Consider the following 19,023-nt stretch of genomic DNA (forward strand, 5'->3'; position numbering starts at 1 on the left):
CAATAAAAAAAAAAAAAAAACCAAGCTCAAGATATATTCATGTTTTAGTCTATGACATAAAATAGCTACATCAATGATACTTGGGCATTAGAAGCTTTTATAATTGTGGTAACGGTGAAGTCATTTATAGCTATGTTTAGCTTTTTACTTCCCTTATGAAAATTAACCATGTTTTTATTATAGTAAAATTGTAGTAGGCCCCTAGACCTTAAGTCCCATTATAACCAACTATTCCAAATTTTGTCTATTGTTTTTTTTTTTTAGCAGGGCATGGTTTTTTTGGCATATTGATTACCATTTGTATAAACAGTTTTACTATATTTTAGCTATAGTAACCATGTTTTTTTTTGTTTTATCTGTAGTAAAACCATGGTCAATTTTCATAAGAGTTCTGATTGCGCCAAAAGAGGTTTTAGTTTGTGTATATTGTCATAATGAACAAAACATGCAAGGATCATAAACTTTGGTTTAATCGCAAAGCTTATTTTCTGCAATAATCCAAAATCAATTAAATCCTGGGGTTTCTGTCAAGTGAACCAGTTAGTCTACAAAATGACGAACCAGGCTCTAAAGAGTTCAGATTTGACAGCATCTCTGCTGCTGTACCCTTGAGCAAGTCACTTAACCTATAATTCCAGCGGGGCAATGAGAAGTGTCACCTATGGCAAGTTACTGACATGCTAGTCATGATGAATACAGGGGTCAATGTACGGCTGTTTAGTCTCAAACCACATTTTTTTGTCTGTCAGTGGAAAAATGGGATCCGGCTTACTTCCATTTCCAGAGAGTGTTTTTGCCACAAGTCATTTTGTAACAAGTTATATTAAAACCTTAGAGACTAAAGAATGTGATAAAGAAATAATTTCTGAAGAGACTTCCAGAGTCATATTCAACTAGGAGCTCTTTCTTCTACTGGCCCATATGAAAAAAAAATGAATGAAAATGATACCAACCTGCATCTAGGTTTACATCTAATCACAGTGCTCCCTGTTAACAACAAAAGTATGCATGTGTTAATGCGTGAAATATGTCAGATTAGCTGATAAAAACAATTCAGAGTGATACACACACACACAAAATAAGTATAGAAATGGTTTTATTTAATGACAAAAATAAATACACAATTTCTTCATATCAGCTAAGAACTTGTACAGGTGTTCAGGTAGAAAAGATAAATATTTACATTCGGCACCTTTATAAACAACATTACATTCTTCATTTTTAAAATACAGAAGTTGTATACTGTGCCTTGTAATGTAAGCTACAACAACATCAGACTTTGCTCTTAATGCAACAAAGCAATTATTTGGCTTCAACCGTCAACATATTAAGACGAAGTCATAAAATCTCTTAAATCAAAATCTCCTTTAAACTGAACTACACAAAAGGTAGACAAAGTCTCTTAATCTCATAATCATGAACAGGAACAGATAGGAGAGACAACAACAAAATTCTTGGACGGTAGCAGCAACATTTCAGATGAGACCAAGTTAAAGCGCATAATTCCACTGAATATTCTCAATGGATTCTTCTCTACGATCACATAGGCTAATACAACGTTCTTTAAAAGATCAAGATGGGAACCTTATCATAGTCATTTCAGTGGAAAAAGAAAAATCCCCACAACCATAAAAATGAATTATGTCCCAAATGTGACTGTGTGATATAAAATATATAAATACAACTATACATTTAACTAATGACTAAATTAACTAATATAGGGAAAGTTAAAGGTTAACTGTTCTGCTAAGCACCAATCCAGTACACAGTCCAACCATAAAACCAGGTATGAACCATTTCAATCCAACTCTACCCATGTGTTATTCAAAGGTGAATGAGAGAATATCAGTCGTTCCTCAGCTGGTTTTATATGATGTAACTTCGGTGCATGAGAGCTGCAGTGAACTCATGACAGAAACATGCACAGAATGAGAGCGAGAGCATGGGTGTCATCCTTCTAGAGAATTCCAGCCAAAAATGGCCCATTTAAATGTCGGGGAACCTGTCCAACCAGTCAGCACAGATAATTCAAGTTTCTGTGACATCATGAGGTGGAAACACTGAACTATTATGCAGCAATAAAAACACACCCAGAAGAGCATGTACAGAATGGGTGGCCAAATTAAAACGCGTCGAGTTGTACATTTAGATTAGAAAGCTTTTGACAAACTGCTCACTTGTTCTTTTACTATGAGCATAGATTACAAGGATCTTGGCTCTCACTACAACACACACCACACGTTTCAGCTGGGTTCGGGCCATGTTATCAAGCCTGCAGAGAGTAAACAAACATGGACTTTTGTATATTAGAAACTGTGGCCAATAAGACCGATTCAAATCACCCTCCAGAAATGTTGTTCTTTAAAAGCATTTAAGTTATCAACAGCAAAATCAAGAGTTGTATTTGATGCGCTTGCTCGGCTACTACCAACTAGAAAATAATTTACAAATAACTGCCCTACTCTATTGTTCTTTTCAAATATAGCTTTTACAGTCCGTTACAAACTGTTGTTTGAAAATATACACATCTTCATTGTTCACCTTGCTTTAAAACATTAAATAAATATGCATTTTAACAAGGTAAACCATCAGAAATATGATCTCATTTAAACCTCAGGGCGGCATATCAGTCAGTTTTGATGCTTGTGGGTTTTGAACCCTTCACGTAGGACTGATAAAAGAAAGAGGAGAAGAGGAACAGATAGCTGAGATACATGAGTGACGCCCACACTATGTTATCTATGTAAGAAGGGCAATCTCCATCCTGCATCCATTGGTAGACTAGCGCACTTACTGCCAGGCCCATGGCCATCTGAGCAATCTGGGAGGAAGTGATGATGATGGCACAGGGTTTCGGCACACGGAGTCCAGCAGCTCGAGCCGTGTAGTAGCTGTACATGAGCGCGTGCACGATGTAATTCATGGTCATGAACCAGCCACCACCGGCGACCTGGTCTTTGTAGGAATACCAGGAGTACACCAGCACGGTAATGTGATGATACCAATGCAGGAAGATCAGCCGCTGCTTGCGCAAGACGATAAACATGGTGTCCCCTGAAAAAATGAGGGTGTGTGTAAAAAGGGTTCAAATGTATAAAAAATATTTGGCACAGAATGCAATGAAAATTAAAATTTAGTCAGCAAAAGCTTTGGACAGTGAGGTCCAATGTTGCTTTGAAACCCACTGACTTTCAATATAACATTCAAAGCATCTTCTTTTCCGTTCCACAAAAGTATGTCACATACAGGTTTGGAACAACATGAGAGGGAGTAAAAGATGACAGAATGGTCATTTTTGGTAATTTATCCCAAAATAATTGAATAAGAAAAGGCTCACCTAGCTCGGGGGCCTTGCTCAGCACAAACGCACAAGCCCAGAACTTGCTTATCGGCCCGTAGTAGAAGCTCTGGTCACAAACAGACTGTTTAAAACCATTGGTTCTGAGAATGTACAACATGAAGCACCCAGTTCTCACCGCTCCAATGATACTGAAAGAGAGGAAGCAAGATTTGAATGTGAAATATAGTCTGTAAAACCACGGTATTCATGATAAACAGTTCAGACCTCTAGTGAACTCTGGGACGGGGGAGAAAGGAAAGAAAAAAAAAAGACAGAAACTTTGCTATGGTAGCAGGCAGTTTCTATGTTAAACAAATCAATATCAAAACATTCATTAAGTGGTGAAAGTCCAGTTGCTGTGGGAGATCTAAAGAACATGTGAGCAGAGGTCACTGCTGCCATCCAATCACAGTTTTCTATTGTTCTTTTCTCAAGCATGCAAACACATTGTGCTTGCGGTCATCTCTGTCCTCTTTTGAGATGGGACTAAGACACCTTCCCCCACCCGAATGAAACCGAACCCAACTTGAAACGATAACCGCTGAAGATTTAAAAACCACATGAAGTGGTAAATCTCACAAACGTCTCATTGGCATGCATTTTGGCACGCTCATGTTTCAAACAGCATTTTTGCAGTTAACAATAGATATTGTTTTCTTTTTGGTGCAACCATATGTTATGTAACCTAATATATCCAACAGCAAAGTAGAACTGCAAGGTGGTGTGGAACCTCCATGATACCACAAGATGCAACGGAGCATTTTGAGATTTAAGACTTCAATGCACCACTTTGATCATCAACTTGTTTTCATTTTTTGAGTATTGTCGCTGTCTGGCAAATGAAACACAGTCAGTCTCACTAAAATAAGAGACAAAGTACGCGGTTTCATTTTAAATATCAAAAGTCCAGATCAATGAGTAGTCCTAAGAAAACGGTGTGCGTGTGTGCCATATTAGTATAGAGATAGTTTTTAATATTTGGATTTTCCCACCTTTAATTAAAATTTGTCAAAGCTTTAGTAATTGTTTTTAAATGTCTTTAGTTCTTATTAATTTTTATTTAGTTATTGTAGTACATAAAAAAGGAAAAAAGAATCAAGTTTAATGTTTTTATATATTTTACTTGAATTCACTTTTACTTTAAGTAATAAAAATTTTCGTTTTAACTAACTAATAACCATTATAGATAACCATATCTAAGGGACATATTTGTATCCAGAAGTGGACTAAATCTGACAAAACCTCCTTTTGTGAGCATCTTTAGATTGCAACGGTAATAAATTCAGTTTTCTGTCAGGGTTAGGTCATAATATTTAACTATATAGAAACACAAAAGAAGTCTACGGAATGTCCCAGTTTTAGATTGTAAATGCTTGCGTACACAAATAAAAGAAGCGGGTGAAGGGGCTTGAGTCTGATGCACTATTAACCAAACACTAGTTTTTACTTACCTAAAGATGGCCAAACTGAGGGACCACAGCAGTAACACTCTTCGTAGATCAAGTTTTTGTCTTTCCTTCATGAAGTGCTGACCACCAAACACGAGCACTACATACACAGCACCAAACAAAAACGACTTTTTCCTGAAAGAGGCAAAATATCACACCAGAAACATTATTTTTATGCTGGACTTCCAAGCACGAAATTCCCAATTCAATCATACAGTTAATTCTCACCAGTTGTCCTGCATCCATTCAATAGCAAACCTCTCATCAAATTGACGCTCGAAATCATATTCAGTCAGAGGCAGCTGAAACTCCGTCACATTCATTTTTAATCACCTACAATAAACTGCGATATAAAAGTAAAGATGATTTAGTAAAAAAAAAAACACAAAGTCGCTGTCCGTTCTGGTTACTGTGCGCTCGGCAAGACGGCCAGCAGTTAACTAGTCAACCTCAAACACACACCTGTGCACACACACCTGTCGTATGTAAATCAGGGAGGAGTTTATAGGGAAGTTAAGGGAGTGACTCTCAAAAACTAGTTTCCTCCTGAATGAAATACCAGTTTTATTTTTTCGCGATGCAGACGAAAAAGCGGTCGTTATATATGTTAAAATGGCGGTTTCATCAGTTGTATACGAAAATACAGTGCAGTGTTTTTCGTTTTTTAACCCAGAGCCGTGATAAAGACCTACAATTCAGTATGCAAACAATGACACCATCGCCATAATGAAAGAACATTCTTAGTTATAGTTTTCATGACTTTAAAAATAAATGTATAATTCCTGATTTATAATGCAATTCATAACCTAAAATACAATGATCATTTAATATATTAATTTATTATTATAATATTTTAACTTGGTTTTAATAAATGTATTATTATTGCCTTGGTAGGCATATGAAAAAATATGCCTACCAAAAAAAATTAAAAAAGGACAAATTAACGATATCTTTTTTTATTGTTTGCAAAAAGTTGTGTGATTTGAATTTCTTTTTTGCTTTTGGACTTTGAATTGTGGGCTACAGTGGGCTATACTATAGGCTAAAGGCTGTAGGCCTACTCTAAATCTGCCTTTCCCGTTCAAATTCTAGTAATCTGAAATTATTTTCCCTAATTCCTAAATATGACAATTTAATATAATAGACTAGCTATATGGAGAAAATACACTGTACCAAATCTTTGTTTCTTTTTTCAAGTCCTTGCACGTGAGGTCACCTGTCACTCAAGAGATCCCAAATAAATGGTAATTGGGAATCAGATTTACACTACAAGACTTGCTCTGTGGAAAATTACATTATCAGCGTAATTAGAGAAATTACAGAATTAGCCTTTCAGTAGGCTATAGGCCTACGTTTAATTTAGCCAGTGGTTTAGGCTAATTCATCATTCCTCTTTTATATATTTTAATCTCAAGAAATAAAAATGACAAAAAACGTTAATAATAACACTGAATTGTTATGGAGCTCTTGCAAATATTATATTTGCAATACTGGTATAACAGGTTTTGGTCACTTGGCTGGCGCTAGTTTCCCTTCCGCTCCTGCAGGTGGCGATGATTGGGTTTCTTCCTTGTACAGTCACAGCACAGAAGAAGTATGGCGTCTGTAGAAGAGTGATAGGTGCTAGACTGTTTTTAAACCTTAGATTAGGAAGTCTCTGTTCAGATTATTTTGTTAGGAAGTATCGATCTGTATTCAGTCCGACCGAGCAGCTACGATGAGGCTTTATCATTCTTTACTCAATGCTGCTAAGTTTAGGAAAGTGTTTGACTTTGGTGAGCGAGAGGTGGCGCATTGGTTCCCCGGACATATGGCCAAAGGTGCGTGACAAATATTAAAACCACCAAATCTTTGAGTGTGTTTCAATCATTCAGCATTCTTTCGTTGTTTTTCTAATTTGCGCCGATCTAAACATGTACTGTAGGTGTCTAAATCTATTTTCACCTGAATCATTTTTTATTTTAATATTTAATATTGTCATACAGAAATATGCTCACCATTGTGATCTTGTCATTTTTTAGGACTCAAGCAGATGAAAGCCAATCTAAGGAAGGTCGATTGCATTTTAGAGATCCATGATGCTAGAATATCCTTTTGATTGCAGAGAATGGACGTTTCGATTGATTAAACCACAGTATTTTTCTTTAACTGGCCAACATACCCTTTTCTGGAAGAAATCCCTCATTTCAAGAGAGTCTTGATGTCCGGCCACACATACTCATACTGAACAAGATGGATCTGGCAGACACATCAAAAAAGCAGGTCTTATAATCTTATGCACTTCATTATTGCTTTAAATTAAAATTTTCTTCGTAAATGAAAAGAAAAAAAAAGGAAAGTACTTAAATGATGTGCTGATAAAAACAGGACGTAACAGATTTTATTTCTTTGCTCTAGAGTATTCTGAAGCAGCTTGACAGAGAAGGTGTGAGGAATGTTTTATTTACAGACTGTTTAAGACAACGAGATGAGAATGTTAAAGGGGTGAGCAGTGTGAGACGTTACATCAGATATTTCTAAATAAAAGCTCTATTTCTAAATGAAAGACTGGGAGAACTGGCACGTTATAATTGTAAACATTCTGTTTTTCAATGTCTGATGTTCCAGATTGTTCCTCTTGTGACGGAGTTGATAGAAAGTGGCTCACGTTTTCATAGAGAAGAGGTAAGTTTCAATTATTCCGGTAGCTTATATATCGCTCTAAAGTTTGTTTTCTGACTTCTTTATTCATTTGTGTAGGACAGAAGTTACTGCCTGATGGTCATTGGTGTGCCAAATGTGGGGAAATCATCACTGATTAATGCTGTAAGAAGAACATATTTAAAAAAAGGTATTTACTTTTGCGTCTTTCAGTCCTTTGATTTTAACACACAAACATAAAGCCTAAATGTTAGATGTTCTTCTTGCTGTCAGGCAAAGCTTCTAAAGTAGGAGGTGAACCAGGAATTACAAAAGCTGTCCTTACAAAAATTCAGGTATTAATTCTAATCATTTGGTGGATTCAGTTTGATTGATTTGTTCAAACATAGCTTTAGATGAAATTTCGTTTTACTAGGTTTGTGAGAGACCCATAATTCACTTACTGGACACCCCAGGGGTCCTGCCACCTAGAATAGAGAACATAGAGACGGGAATGAAACTTGCTTTATGTGGTAAGTCCACAAATCTCTAGGAAATAATCTTCATGTATAGTTGTTGGTTTTTGTTGTAAGGTAATAAAGGTGTCTCCTCTACAAACAGGTACCATTTTGGACCATTTAGTCGGTGAGGATGTCATTGCAGATTATCTGCTTTTTTCACTGAACAGACTGGAAAGATTTAGGTAATTTTTCCGACAATCTACAAGCATTAAGCAGTGATTTTTTTTGTAAGTGTTTTATAAAGCTGAATGTACAGTGGAATAATCAGTCATGTTGTGACCATTTCTAATGTAGTTATGTTGAAAAGTACAATCTTGAAGAGCCTAGCGATGATATTCAGCATGTGTTGAAGTGTATAGCGGTGAAACTCGGCAAGACCAAGCGTGTGAAGGCCATCACTGGAGTTGGTGAGTTCATTCATTCAAGCCATTTCATTTGAGTGATTTCACACAAATCAGCCTCGCTTTTCTGACTGATAAATCATTGACCATATTTAACCAATAACACATCACCTGTTCAGGTAACATCACTGTCCAGTTACCAGACTACAGTGCAGCAGCCTACGATTTCATCAGAGCCTTTCGCAAAGGAGAACTTGGGAAAGTTATGCTTGATTAATAGTGTTTAAAAAGCTGATTTGCATTTATTGCAAAAAAAAAAAAAAAGCTTGACATTACTGTATGTATGCATGTCCAAGACTGGACACCGAGCACATGAAAGAGGCAGTCATTCATTTTAATGTTTTAATTAAAAGGTGGTGACCAGCGTGCTTGATGCATGTCTTATTTTTATTGTGTACTTATCAGAGAAGGTGCATTGAATTGTATTTTATTTTCTCTCTACTGCAATCATAGATACAATAAAATATTGATTTTTTTTATTTTATTTAACAACATTGGTATCTTGTATGTGAAAACCAAATATTTCAACCTAACATTGAAATGACAGCATAAAAGTACTCATTACAATTTGATTATCTACTTTCACAAAACTACATCATCTGTTTTTTTCCTAAATTAATATATTAATTTAAATGAAATATTTGACATGTAATTGCTTTGATGTTTAAAATTATAATTTGTTAAATATATCTATCTAACAACAGCTGGCAAAGTGAGCTTGTGCTGTATATATATAAACATCTTAAATTTCTTTGCGTTATTAAACACTTGTACACTTAATACATACTGCATTCACATTTTTTGTGGGTTATCAAAAATCTCTACTAGAAATACAAAATTGTTTAAATCCATCAAATTATTTATAAACCATTTAAAAAGAGGATGTTTTCACTCCTGAAGCAATGGAAGTACAGGTACAGTTTTCTTTATCTTGTAGGTACAGCATACCTCTTCAATCTACATACAGTTATTAGTTAAATGTGAACATAAATATTATTAAACAGACAAAGGTTCACGGCAATCTCAAGAACAGTGGAGTTTCACCAACAGTGCAGCAGCACAACGTTAACACAGTATTTTTGCCGTCCAGTACATGATGCAACCAGCATAATTTAAGTAGCCTAGAGTTGTATAGATACTAATGCTTCTGTGGAAGCAAACTAAACTTTCAGATGCTATATGTCTACTAAACTAAATTAAAGTTTTAAATCTTTCTTTCGTCACTACAGATTATTAAACATCGGTGTTGCACAGTAACATACATAAGCAGCTTATTAAGCTGTGCCAAAGTGTCTTAAACTGCCTCAAGGGGCAAAGTACATCACAAAGTTTATTGGTAAGAGCAAAGCAGAAAATCTAGTGGTAGTGGAGTCGTGCACGATTGCATTTGATGTCCTGGCGAGGTAAAGCTCCCAGTCTGTTCTGTTACTGTAGTAATCGTCTCCGTGCTCTGAGCTGTCATCCGGTCGACGCTGGGCCGAGGCGTACCATCCTCCGGCTCCCAGCGCCACCACAGCCCCGGCCGCCGCTGCCCCTGCCACCCTCACAGCGGGAGAGCCTCGGGTGCGGGACGTCCGGCCTCCTCGGGCGCTGCCCCGCGCTGAACCCCTGGCACCTCCCCTGCCACCTTTGGATATCACCTGATCGCACAGGAATGCTGAGAGCAAGAGAAATATCCAGCAGGTGGCAACAGCCCTGTTCATTCTGAATCACCCTGAAAGCATGGAGATGTTTCAGAAGAGATAAACCCTCAGAATATACTGGATGTAAAAGCTCTGCTGAACTTCTTTGTATCTACTTATTTTACCCAATATTACAGTGGCTCCTACTTGTAATTGGAGACTTTAAGTCACACGTAGAAATGGACGAATGGCACTTCATTATCAGGGGTTTTCAACTGGAGGTCTGGGATCCACTAGGGGGCCTCAAAATGACTACAAATGATTTAAAATGGGCCAAACATAAGACATTTTAATTCATCCCTTCAAAAACATGTAATTTTTTCAAACAACCATTGTTCCCACTGCATTGATTTTTTTTTTTTTTAAACCTTATCCAATAATCAAAAATAAAAAAAAAGCAAAATAAGTCATGGGGCATTTAAATGTTTTGGAACTGTGTAAGATAAAAAAAAATAATTAAACTCCCAAAAAGTATTTGGAGACTTTGTTGTTTGTCATACTTGTGGAACTGGTCCATAGTTCATGTGACTCTTTACACCTCTAAACTTGAGGGTAATGTTGCAGTGTAAAGAATGGTACTTATTTGTGACCCTGGACCACAAAACCTTAAGTTGCCTGAATTACAACTATTTGAAAATCTATGGTTGCAAAAAAAATTATTATTGAGAAAATCGCCTTTAAAGTTGTCCAAATGAAGTTCTTCGCAAGGCATACTACTAATCAAAAATTAAGTTTTGATATATTTACAGTAGGAAATTAAAAATATATTTATAATGCTACACACACACACAAATAATAATAATAATAAAAATTATTATTATCTGGCTATTACCAGATTTGTTTACACAATGTATCACATTTATTTTATACTTTATTTAAAATTTACTTTCTAATTTGTGTTAATAGTTATTTGTTTTACATGCCATTTTTAATGTAGTTATTCATTCATATCGAATTATTTGTCGTGTTTTACCATTTAGTATTTTGTGTGGGTAACCTCGTTTTTATATTTAAATGTCAGAGCATTTGGTAAAATAATACATTAAATAATAGGCCTACAATATTGATTATATATATATATATATATATATATATATATATATATATATATATATATATATTAAAAATTTTAATATAATGACATCCATTAACGAATCGACATTTGACACAAATTAGGCTACTTTAAGTGTCAAAGCAATGCAAAGTATAGGGTAAGTGTTTAACAAAGATTGTTTTTTTTTTGTTTGTTTTTTTTTGTTATGTGTGTTCAGGTTTTGTGGGTCTCCATGTGTATATATAAAATACTAACAGACACCAGAGAAAAACATACTGATGATGACTGATGAGCTCATATTTTTAACAAAGAGACTGAACTGGTTTAGTTTTAATCATGCTTTCAAATGTCCTATTTACTGTCGTGTGTTTAATGAAGCGATGGAATGGTAAATCAGGCTATTCTCCAACTAGGTCACTAGAAATACAGCCATTTACGGCTCACAATATCTACCAGAGAGCTCAGAAGACTATATTTCCTTAATCTTGTGTTATTTTGAATAGGCTATACAAGAGACGCTTAATACAACATATGAGGAGAAAAATACGATTTACACAGCGTTTGCCTGGTCATACATTCAAAATGGTCACGATATCAATAATTCATTTTATTTATTTTTTTTATTATTTTTTTCTGAACACGTAGATTCAACACATTATTGTCATTTGCAGCCTCTAGGAGAATAGACATATCTAATAAAAGGACGGTATTCACGCGACGTCGACTGACGTTCGCACAAACACAAGGCGTTTCTGTGGAGTCTCGCGACTGTGCCCATATGTGTATTAGTGGGTTTATGGATGCTACTGCAACAACCCGTCATTATGCATTTTCAAATTCATATAGCCATATCGAAGTAGCTACTTACCTCCGATTGTGCCCGTGTCCACAGAATATCCCACGATATCTCACTATCATGTGTGAGATCAAATAAAATGCATGCGTTATGTAAGGCAGCACTGCTCGTAGTGTGTGCTGCTGCTGGAGATGAATTAAAACATGGCAGGTGTAGTCATCAGGTTTGCTGCTGTAGTAATAAAGTAGCCTATCTGCAACGTTAAGAACAGCAGCTAATTGCATTTAGATGAATATTATATTGTTTAAAGGCTTTTTAAAATAAAGCCTAAGTTATAAATGCTTGAAGACACAAAATATGGAAATCCAGTCTATGCACGTGAGCAAATGTAACTGTGGCACTGAATTGAATGTTTATTAATGTATGGATATGTATGTCTAGGAATTGTCTCAGTCGGGAGTCTAGAACGTGTCCCAGACCAGGTAGCCTTGAACACAAGTAGGTTTGGGTGTCTGTGAATATTTTATGCTCGATCCAAATCCATCTTTTAATCTTGTTTTGTAAATGTTCATGTGATCCTGCATGCTTTAAAAGTGAAGTCATTTTTCCTGTAAATTAATGTATTGCTGATCATGAACATGGGTTATGAGAGCACAAACATATAGAGTAATGGATGGTACAGTTGTTTTTTTAGGCATAGCTGTATCGATAATCACAAACATTGTCCAAATTGTGGTACTAAGGAAAGCCATGTTGTAGTTAATATAAAGCAATACAGATAGCCTTCATGCTCGTGATTTGGTGACAAAAACATCAAAACACAAATAGTGTTGTCAATTAAGTGCCATATTGCTTTTATTGGTTACAGATTACAAAGATGGTAACAATCCTCGGATGAGACATTTCATTTGCTTTAACAAATAACTGAACAAGCCACATTCAACTTCCAAGTGTGAAAATGTGTTACTCTGAATACAGTTAATCCATCTTCCCAATAACCTGCTGTCATGCTGTAGTAAACCCAGAGCTAATTTTCTCATTAAATGTGAAATTGATTGGAAATTATGTTATTTAAAAATATATGTATATTTTTGTAAATGTATTGACAAATGACTAAAATAATTAGCTCACCTGCTACATCTAATATCTCACTATTTGTATTTTATTATATTATTATTAAAAATTTATATACACTACTATTTAAAAAGTTTGAGGTCATATATGTATGCTTTTATTTAGTCAGGATGTCAAAAGCAACAGTAAAGACATTTAATATTACAAAATATTCTATTCATTTCTATTCATAAAGGAAGCCTGACAAAACAGTACAACCCTTTTTCTAAACATAGATATTTATAAGAAATATTTATTGAGCACCAAATCACATATTGAAATAAGTTCGGAAAGCCCTAACCTTTTGAAACGTAGTGTCATGTAAATAGTTTTACTTTTAAAAGAATTTACACATGATTTTATACCCTCTGTTTTACTATCGTGCTTTGACCAGCAGATAGCGCCACAGTTACTGTATTCTCTTACATCCATCACAAGTGCTTTCACAGTGCTGAAAAACGTGCACAAGAAACGTTTTTCGTTTCCACATAGAATAATGCAAGGCAGGAACTTAGTCGTAATCAAAAACAGCTCTTTTCACAGCAGCAGGTTTGTAGCATTTTTCTTTAAATGCAAATAAGCTCTGCTGACCCCACCCCTCTCTTCTGAGTGGCTCTCTGAGGGACTGTTTAGATTAGCCGTGCATTCATTCTGAACCTTGCTAACTAGCACATTATTAGGAAAGGTGTTTTGCAAAGATTCAGTAAAAACCTTACACTCACTTCTTCTTTAGATAAAGCTGGATAACGACTGATTCACACCAACATAGATGCATTTGGGCAGATCAGGGCACGTTCCCTTCAGAAACAAACAAAATCCACTGCGTAAATGACGACTGCTATGTCCATTATTACATCCAACAACAGAACACCTCAGTTTCTTAGGAGTCATTCTTGTCTACATCTGCTCCAGCGGTGAAACAATGGAGGACTGATGACAGCTCACTCTGGGCGGGTCTGAGGTAAGACACCAGTCCAGTCTGTGCTGAAACACCACTGTCAATCAAACTATCGTGGGAGGGGCTTGTTTTTGTGATGTGACAAAGACTCGATTTGAGAAAGGGGAAATGATTTAAGCAAAAAAAAACAAAAAAAAAACACTGCAAACTCACATTTTAGTTCAAACAACCTGTAAAAGTGCATGTAGCATTTTATGACCCCTTTAAATTGTCTATTTGGTGTCCTTTAGTCCACTGCACCGGTGGTGCGAGTACAACAGCCCGGGTAGTGCAGAAACCCCAACAACCTCTTTTTTCTCCTCTGGGTCAATCCTGAGCTGTGCTGGGATGTGTCCGTGTTCTGGTGCGAGAGCTTTGCTGCTATTCCCTTCGTTTCTTTGATCTGTACCTCTAGATGTTTCTGAATTGCAAGGCCGAGTTCCTCAGGATCGACCGAGGCTCCATATACCTCCCAGGTCATGCCCTCCGCATCCCATTTCACCTCTTTCACAGGAGACTTTTGACTCTTTGATGCCTCTTTGCCATGCGCATTCGTCTTCTCCTCAACCAGGCAAACTTCTGGGAACACGTGCTGGGGCTGTTCCTCAGAGTCCTGACCTACTTGCACTCCCACATCTCTCAGCTCTTTTTCTGTGGTCATGGTCCCTGCTTCCCTCTTGGACGTTTCATCCATCTGCTGTCGGGCGCCAGCTGGCCCCAACGGAGCAGGCCAAGAGCAGTCCGGATTGCAGCAGCAGAGGAGTCGCTTACCGTCCAGTCCAGTCTCGCTGACAGAAGAGATAAGCCGGGGAAGAGCGAGCAGGTTGCCTGCTGATACTTGGCCCTTGTACTTCTCCATTCCTATCAAGTGTGGAAGCAGCTGGGCCGGGGCAGGAATTGGTTGCGGGTGGCAGTATGCCGCAAAAGTGTCCTCGATGGCTCCATGGTGGAAGTGTGACTTACAACAAACAGATTCTTTGAATATGGGGCAGGTGGCTTCTGGAATGACTTCACAGATGTGAATGAAGCCATGTTTGGCTGGTTGAGTTGGGCTGCCCGACCTGCTACTTCCTGCTCTAGTGGACGTGGTCATAGTATTGTTCTGCTGAAGCGGCATGGCCTGTTTACACACTAAAGAAGGAAACGACCGCGCACAGACATCCTGGTTTCGTCCATGGCAAAAAGAAACACCTGTTTCACAGTAGAGAGGAGAAGCTGTGGTCTCTTTAAAAATCTGCAAGCTGTCTGAGTGGCTTCTTTGCATTGATAAGAGACTGTGGTCTTGTAGGACCTTGGGAGGAGATAAGACATGTTCCCTGTGCACCGTCAGTGAACACCTACATGTGTGTTTATTCTGATGGCTCACTGACTGTAAACACACACCATCAGACACGTGGGTCTCAGAAATACAGGGACCACTTGTATCGTGTTGATCGATCTGGCTGCCGTTGAGGTCTTTTGGGAAGTATATTGCTTCATTGGAGCTCTTCAGGGGTACATCTTCAGGCTTCACCTCTGCTGAACTGTACTCAGCTGTGATAACAGGGTCTGAAGGGATTGTGCCACAGTGTGACACAGTTTGCCCAGCCTCTGCCATTTGATATCTTCTGGATCTAAATAGAAAAAAGTGTTGGTTAGGGTTTGGGTTAGGGTTATTTTTCCACTTTAGAAATTCTTTTCACCATTAGTAAATTTACTCTCATTATATTATTATTAGTTAGGTTAGTAGGGTGAGTAGAGGAAGTTGACAGAATTATAACCAGTAGAATGTCTGTTGGAGGACGAAATGCAATGTTAGCAGATATTAAGCAGACAGTCTATTAAAACTCTATGACTGATAGTTGACTGTGACTTTGTGGCAAAACTACCTGTTCGTTTTAACTATAGCAGATGAGGGGCGGGGGCGGGTAGAAAGGTCTGGTAAACAATCTTAATCTACCAACAAGGGTCTCAATCCCACAGGAGTCGATCTCTCACCCTACAGTCCCTGTATGCATCTGTTACAGTGTGTTGTTGTTATTCTGAGAGCCAACAGCATAAACATTGTGGAAAAACCTTTTGGTTCTTTTGGTACAGCTTTCTTAAATTGGGTCAAAGGCTGTTTTTCCACATTATTTCAGCCATTGCTTTGGTTTTAGATTATATATATTGTCAACAGAGAAAGAAAAAGGAGATCTACATCAAACATTGGAAATAATATTAATACATGTTCAATATTTAAATTAGAATTCTAAATGTACATATTAAAATCTTTGTTTATAGTTAAAGTCTCGTTCATGAATCATATAAAGTTCTATGTCACACATGAAAGGAATGTGCTGGTTAGACACAGTGGGATGAAACAGCCTCTCGTTATTAATTTATTAAAGGCCCAAGTGCATCTCTCTTCCATTAAATCCAAAAATACCTGTCAAGGTAAGAGCTCTTTACTGTGTATCTAAACCCATCCACACACACACAACAAAAATAATGGCAGACCATTTTTTCAAAAGAAATGCTTACCTTGTGTGCCAGTCACAGATGAAGCTCTCTTTGATGTCCTCTCCCCGTCTTTACCCGTCCACTGTCTCTTCTGTGATCTCTGCGGTCATCCCAGTCTCCTAAGAGTGCAGCGTCAGTCCAGGTCCTTATAAAGGCAGGATCCGTCGGCACAGATCTCTCCGTCACACGTGACCCATCCTGGCCCTTGTCCTCTCCTTCAGCATCCCCACTCCAGCAGTGTAAAAGATGGAGGGAGCTTCGGGATTATACTCGTTTTTCATCTGATTACAAACCAGCCTCAGTCACATCTTCAAATCCCCAGGCAGGAGGGGTGCACGCGTGTGTCTGTGTGCGTGTGTGTGTGTGTCTGAGAGGGAGAATGAAGAAGGAATGTGTGTGCCTGTGTTTGTGTGGGTGTTGTGGGGAAAGACTACACGTGAGATGTGGTGGAGGGCTGAAGGAAATTGGATACTGAGAGAAGGAGGAGATTATGGAGATGAGGCAGTGCAGCGGTGGTTAAGCTGCCAGCGTTGGTGCCACTTCATGCATCTGACAGAAAATAAAGGGGAAGCACTTGAATGAATGTAAAGGAAATCAATGGATGGACAGCCAAATTACTCGCTCCCTCGAAAGGCCTTGAAATGCCCTCACTGTCTGTTGGAATCATGCAGACACACAAACACAGTGGAGATGTGTTTCTGTCTTTCACATCCTTCTTTATAAAGAAGTGCCACTCCCTCTCGAAGTCTCTCTGGCTTAACCATCATTCTCCCCCTGTTGCTATGGAAACAACATTTCTCAATGGTTATGAGATGACTCTTCTTTTATTGTGATACCATGATATTATGTATCATCTTTCAATACACACACTAGCACGGGATCACAACAGTGAAGTGTGAATGAACACTGATCCCTCTGAGAGTCATTTGTGGGCAGACAGTTCTTTCAGTTGTTCATTCACCAGTTTAGTACTTGTTTTCTGGGTGCTCTATTTAACAGAGGAAATATAACTTAGCACCCTCTCTGAAATATCTATCTATCTGTCTGTCTATCTGTGTAGAGGGAGAGATTCCCTGAGACTCAACATCTGGACAAGGGTGTGGCCATAAGCACACAGATTAAGTACAGAAATGGACCAAGAGAAAGAACAAGGGACAAAGCAGCGGTCACCAATCATCAGTCTTGAATGAGGGTTGACGCTTCCTTTTGTCAGAGTGTTAAAGATGGATGCGGCTACTATTGATGTGTCCAATTGTCAAAATGAAATTGGGCTTTGCTTGTGCTGCTGACACAATTTTGAAGGTTTATTGACAACTCATTATAGAACATCATCACAAAACCAAGCTGTGCTGCGGCAAAATAGGTGATCTGACCTTATGTACAGAGAGTTTCAAATTCTGCTCTGTAAGACGCAGAAAAAAAAGCTGCAATATGCTCAGAGAGTACATTCTGAGCTGCATTGTTGAGAAAACACTGCTGGCCCGGCAATGAAGGGCAAAAGATAGGAACAAGGTTAAGTAATGTAGCTGTGTCTAATAAACAAAGAAACTGCTGAAAGCCATTCAGTGACTAAGTGTGAGAAAATTTAGTTTTTTTCAAGAGAAATAGTCCTAAAAATAGTCAAAATAATAAGCACGTTTACAAAATGGGTTACAATTTAATACAGATGTATTAAAAAGGGAGTTGATTATACACTTTTATCATTATTTTATATATAAATATATATTTTGTGCACAAGAATTCTATAGTAAGCATATGAAAACACATTAAAACACACCTGACCCATAATTTTCACAATAAAATGTTCCATTGTTGATCTTTGTACTTAAGTACACCCACACCATATATATGTAAATGCACAGAAGGTGTGTAGCACTTTTAAGTATCAACATAATCAGAAATGGCAAATCACATTTATACTGAACCGTATATTATACTGAATTTACACAATTATACTGAATTTATAATTGAAATCAGGCCCAGTGGTAAAACACAGATCAATATCATGAGGACTGTCTCTTAATATTCTCCTATTGATAATCATTTACATTGATCATGATCATTTGTACTGACCTGGCATAGCTGAGATAAGCGCTTTGGTGGTCCTGGGTGAGTTGCGCCTGTCTCAGGTGTCCTTTAAAGGGACTCTGAACTTTCTCTTATGAAAGATAGTCCTTCAAGCATGAGTCATGGCTGTTCCAAAGGGCACTATTGTTTCCTGTCTCTTCCCCGGGGGATCTGTAACTGTTCACTGTTCACACACCTACCTGAACTCCAGTCACACCCACACCGGCATATTTACATTCTCACCTTTGGATGTTAAAGTGTCAGTACACTGACCCTTAGATCAATCGAGTCAGTGCCAGTGCTCCCTACTGATTAAGTTTCATTGTAGACATTGCATTGTAGACATGTGCTGCTGGTTCAGTGGTTTTGTGAAGTCAAACTAATTTAAATGCATTAGTTCACCATTTAAGCAAAGGATAATAGCTATACTGCTGTTTATTCAATCAGACTCTGAAACAGCAAAAAAAAAGTGGACAGTGTCACAGCTGCACTTATCTAAAGACCACAAGAATAGAAAAGCAGCCCAGCTGCCTTCTTTCAATGAATATAAATCAGCATCTTCAT

The 19,023-nt window shown here is 37.6% G+C and overlaps 3 protein-coding genes across 4 annotated transcripts; 1 reads left to right on the forward strand and 2 right to left on the reverse strand.

Moving 5' to 3' along the window:
* Positions 1-1,079: 1,079 nt before the first annotated feature.
* Positions 1,080-5,266, reverse strand: elovl6l (ELOVL family member 6, elongation of long chain fatty acids like). The gene is made up of 4 exons (XM_052571797.1): positions 5,017-5,266; positions 4,792-4,923; positions 3,338-3,489; positions 1,080-3,054 (listed from the first exon to the last, which is right to left on the reverse strand). Exons 1-4 carry the CDS (start codon positions 5,109-5,111, stop codon positions 2,627-2,629), a joined length of 807 nt encoding a protein of 268 aa, XP_052427757.1. The 5' UTR covers positions 5,112-5,266; the 3' UTR covers positions 1,080-2,626.
* Positions 5,267-6,341: 1,075 nt separating this feature from the next.
* On the forward strand, positions 6,342-8,821 carry mtg1 (mitochondrial ribosome-associated GTPase 1). Its single transcript, XM_052573538.1, has 11 exons — positions 6,342-6,608; positions 6,810-6,874; positions 6,946-7,050; positions 7,186-7,272; positions 7,396-7,452; positions 7,528-7,618; positions 7,702-7,763; positions 7,844-7,940; positions 8,029-8,110; positions 8,223-8,335; positions 8,449-8,821. Exons 1-11 carry the CDS (start codon positions 6,506-6,508, stop codon positions 8,544-8,546), a joined length of 960 nt encoding a protein of 319 aa, XP_052429498.1. The 5' UTR covers positions 6,342-6,505; the 3' UTR covers positions 8,547-8,821.
* Positions 8,822-12,689: 3,868 nt separating this feature from the next.
* si:dkey-191g9.7 (GRIN2-like protein) lies at positions 12,690-18,817 on the reverse strand. Of its 2 annotated transcripts, none has more exons than XM_052571799.1 (3): positions 18,466-18,817; positions 16,414-16,941; positions 12,690-15,524 (listed from the first exon to the last, which is right to left on the reverse strand). In XM_052571799.1, exon 3 carries the CDS (start codon positions 15,506-15,508, stop codon positions 14,159-14,161), a length of 1,350 nt encoding a protein of 449 aa, XP_052427759.1. In that variant the 5' UTR covers positions 15,509-15,524; positions 16,414-16,941; positions 18,466-18,817; the 3' UTR covers positions 12,690-14,158. The 2 variants fall into 2 exon arrangements, with proteins under 2 accessions (XP_052427759.1, XP_052427760.1); XM_052571800.1 differs by having other exon boundaries at positions 16,414-18,002.
* Between the last annotated feature and the right edge of the window lie 206 nt (positions 18,818-19,023).

Source organism: Carassius gibelio, chromosome B13 (genome assembly GCF_023724105.1).
Source record: "Carassius gibelio isolate Cgi1373 ecotype wild population from Czech Republic chromosome B13, carGib1.2-hapl.c, whole genome shotgun sequence".
In the NCBI taxonomy this organism is placed as follows: Eukaryota; Metazoa; Chordata; class Actinopteri; order Cypriniformes; family Cyprinidae; genus Carassius; species Carassius gibelio.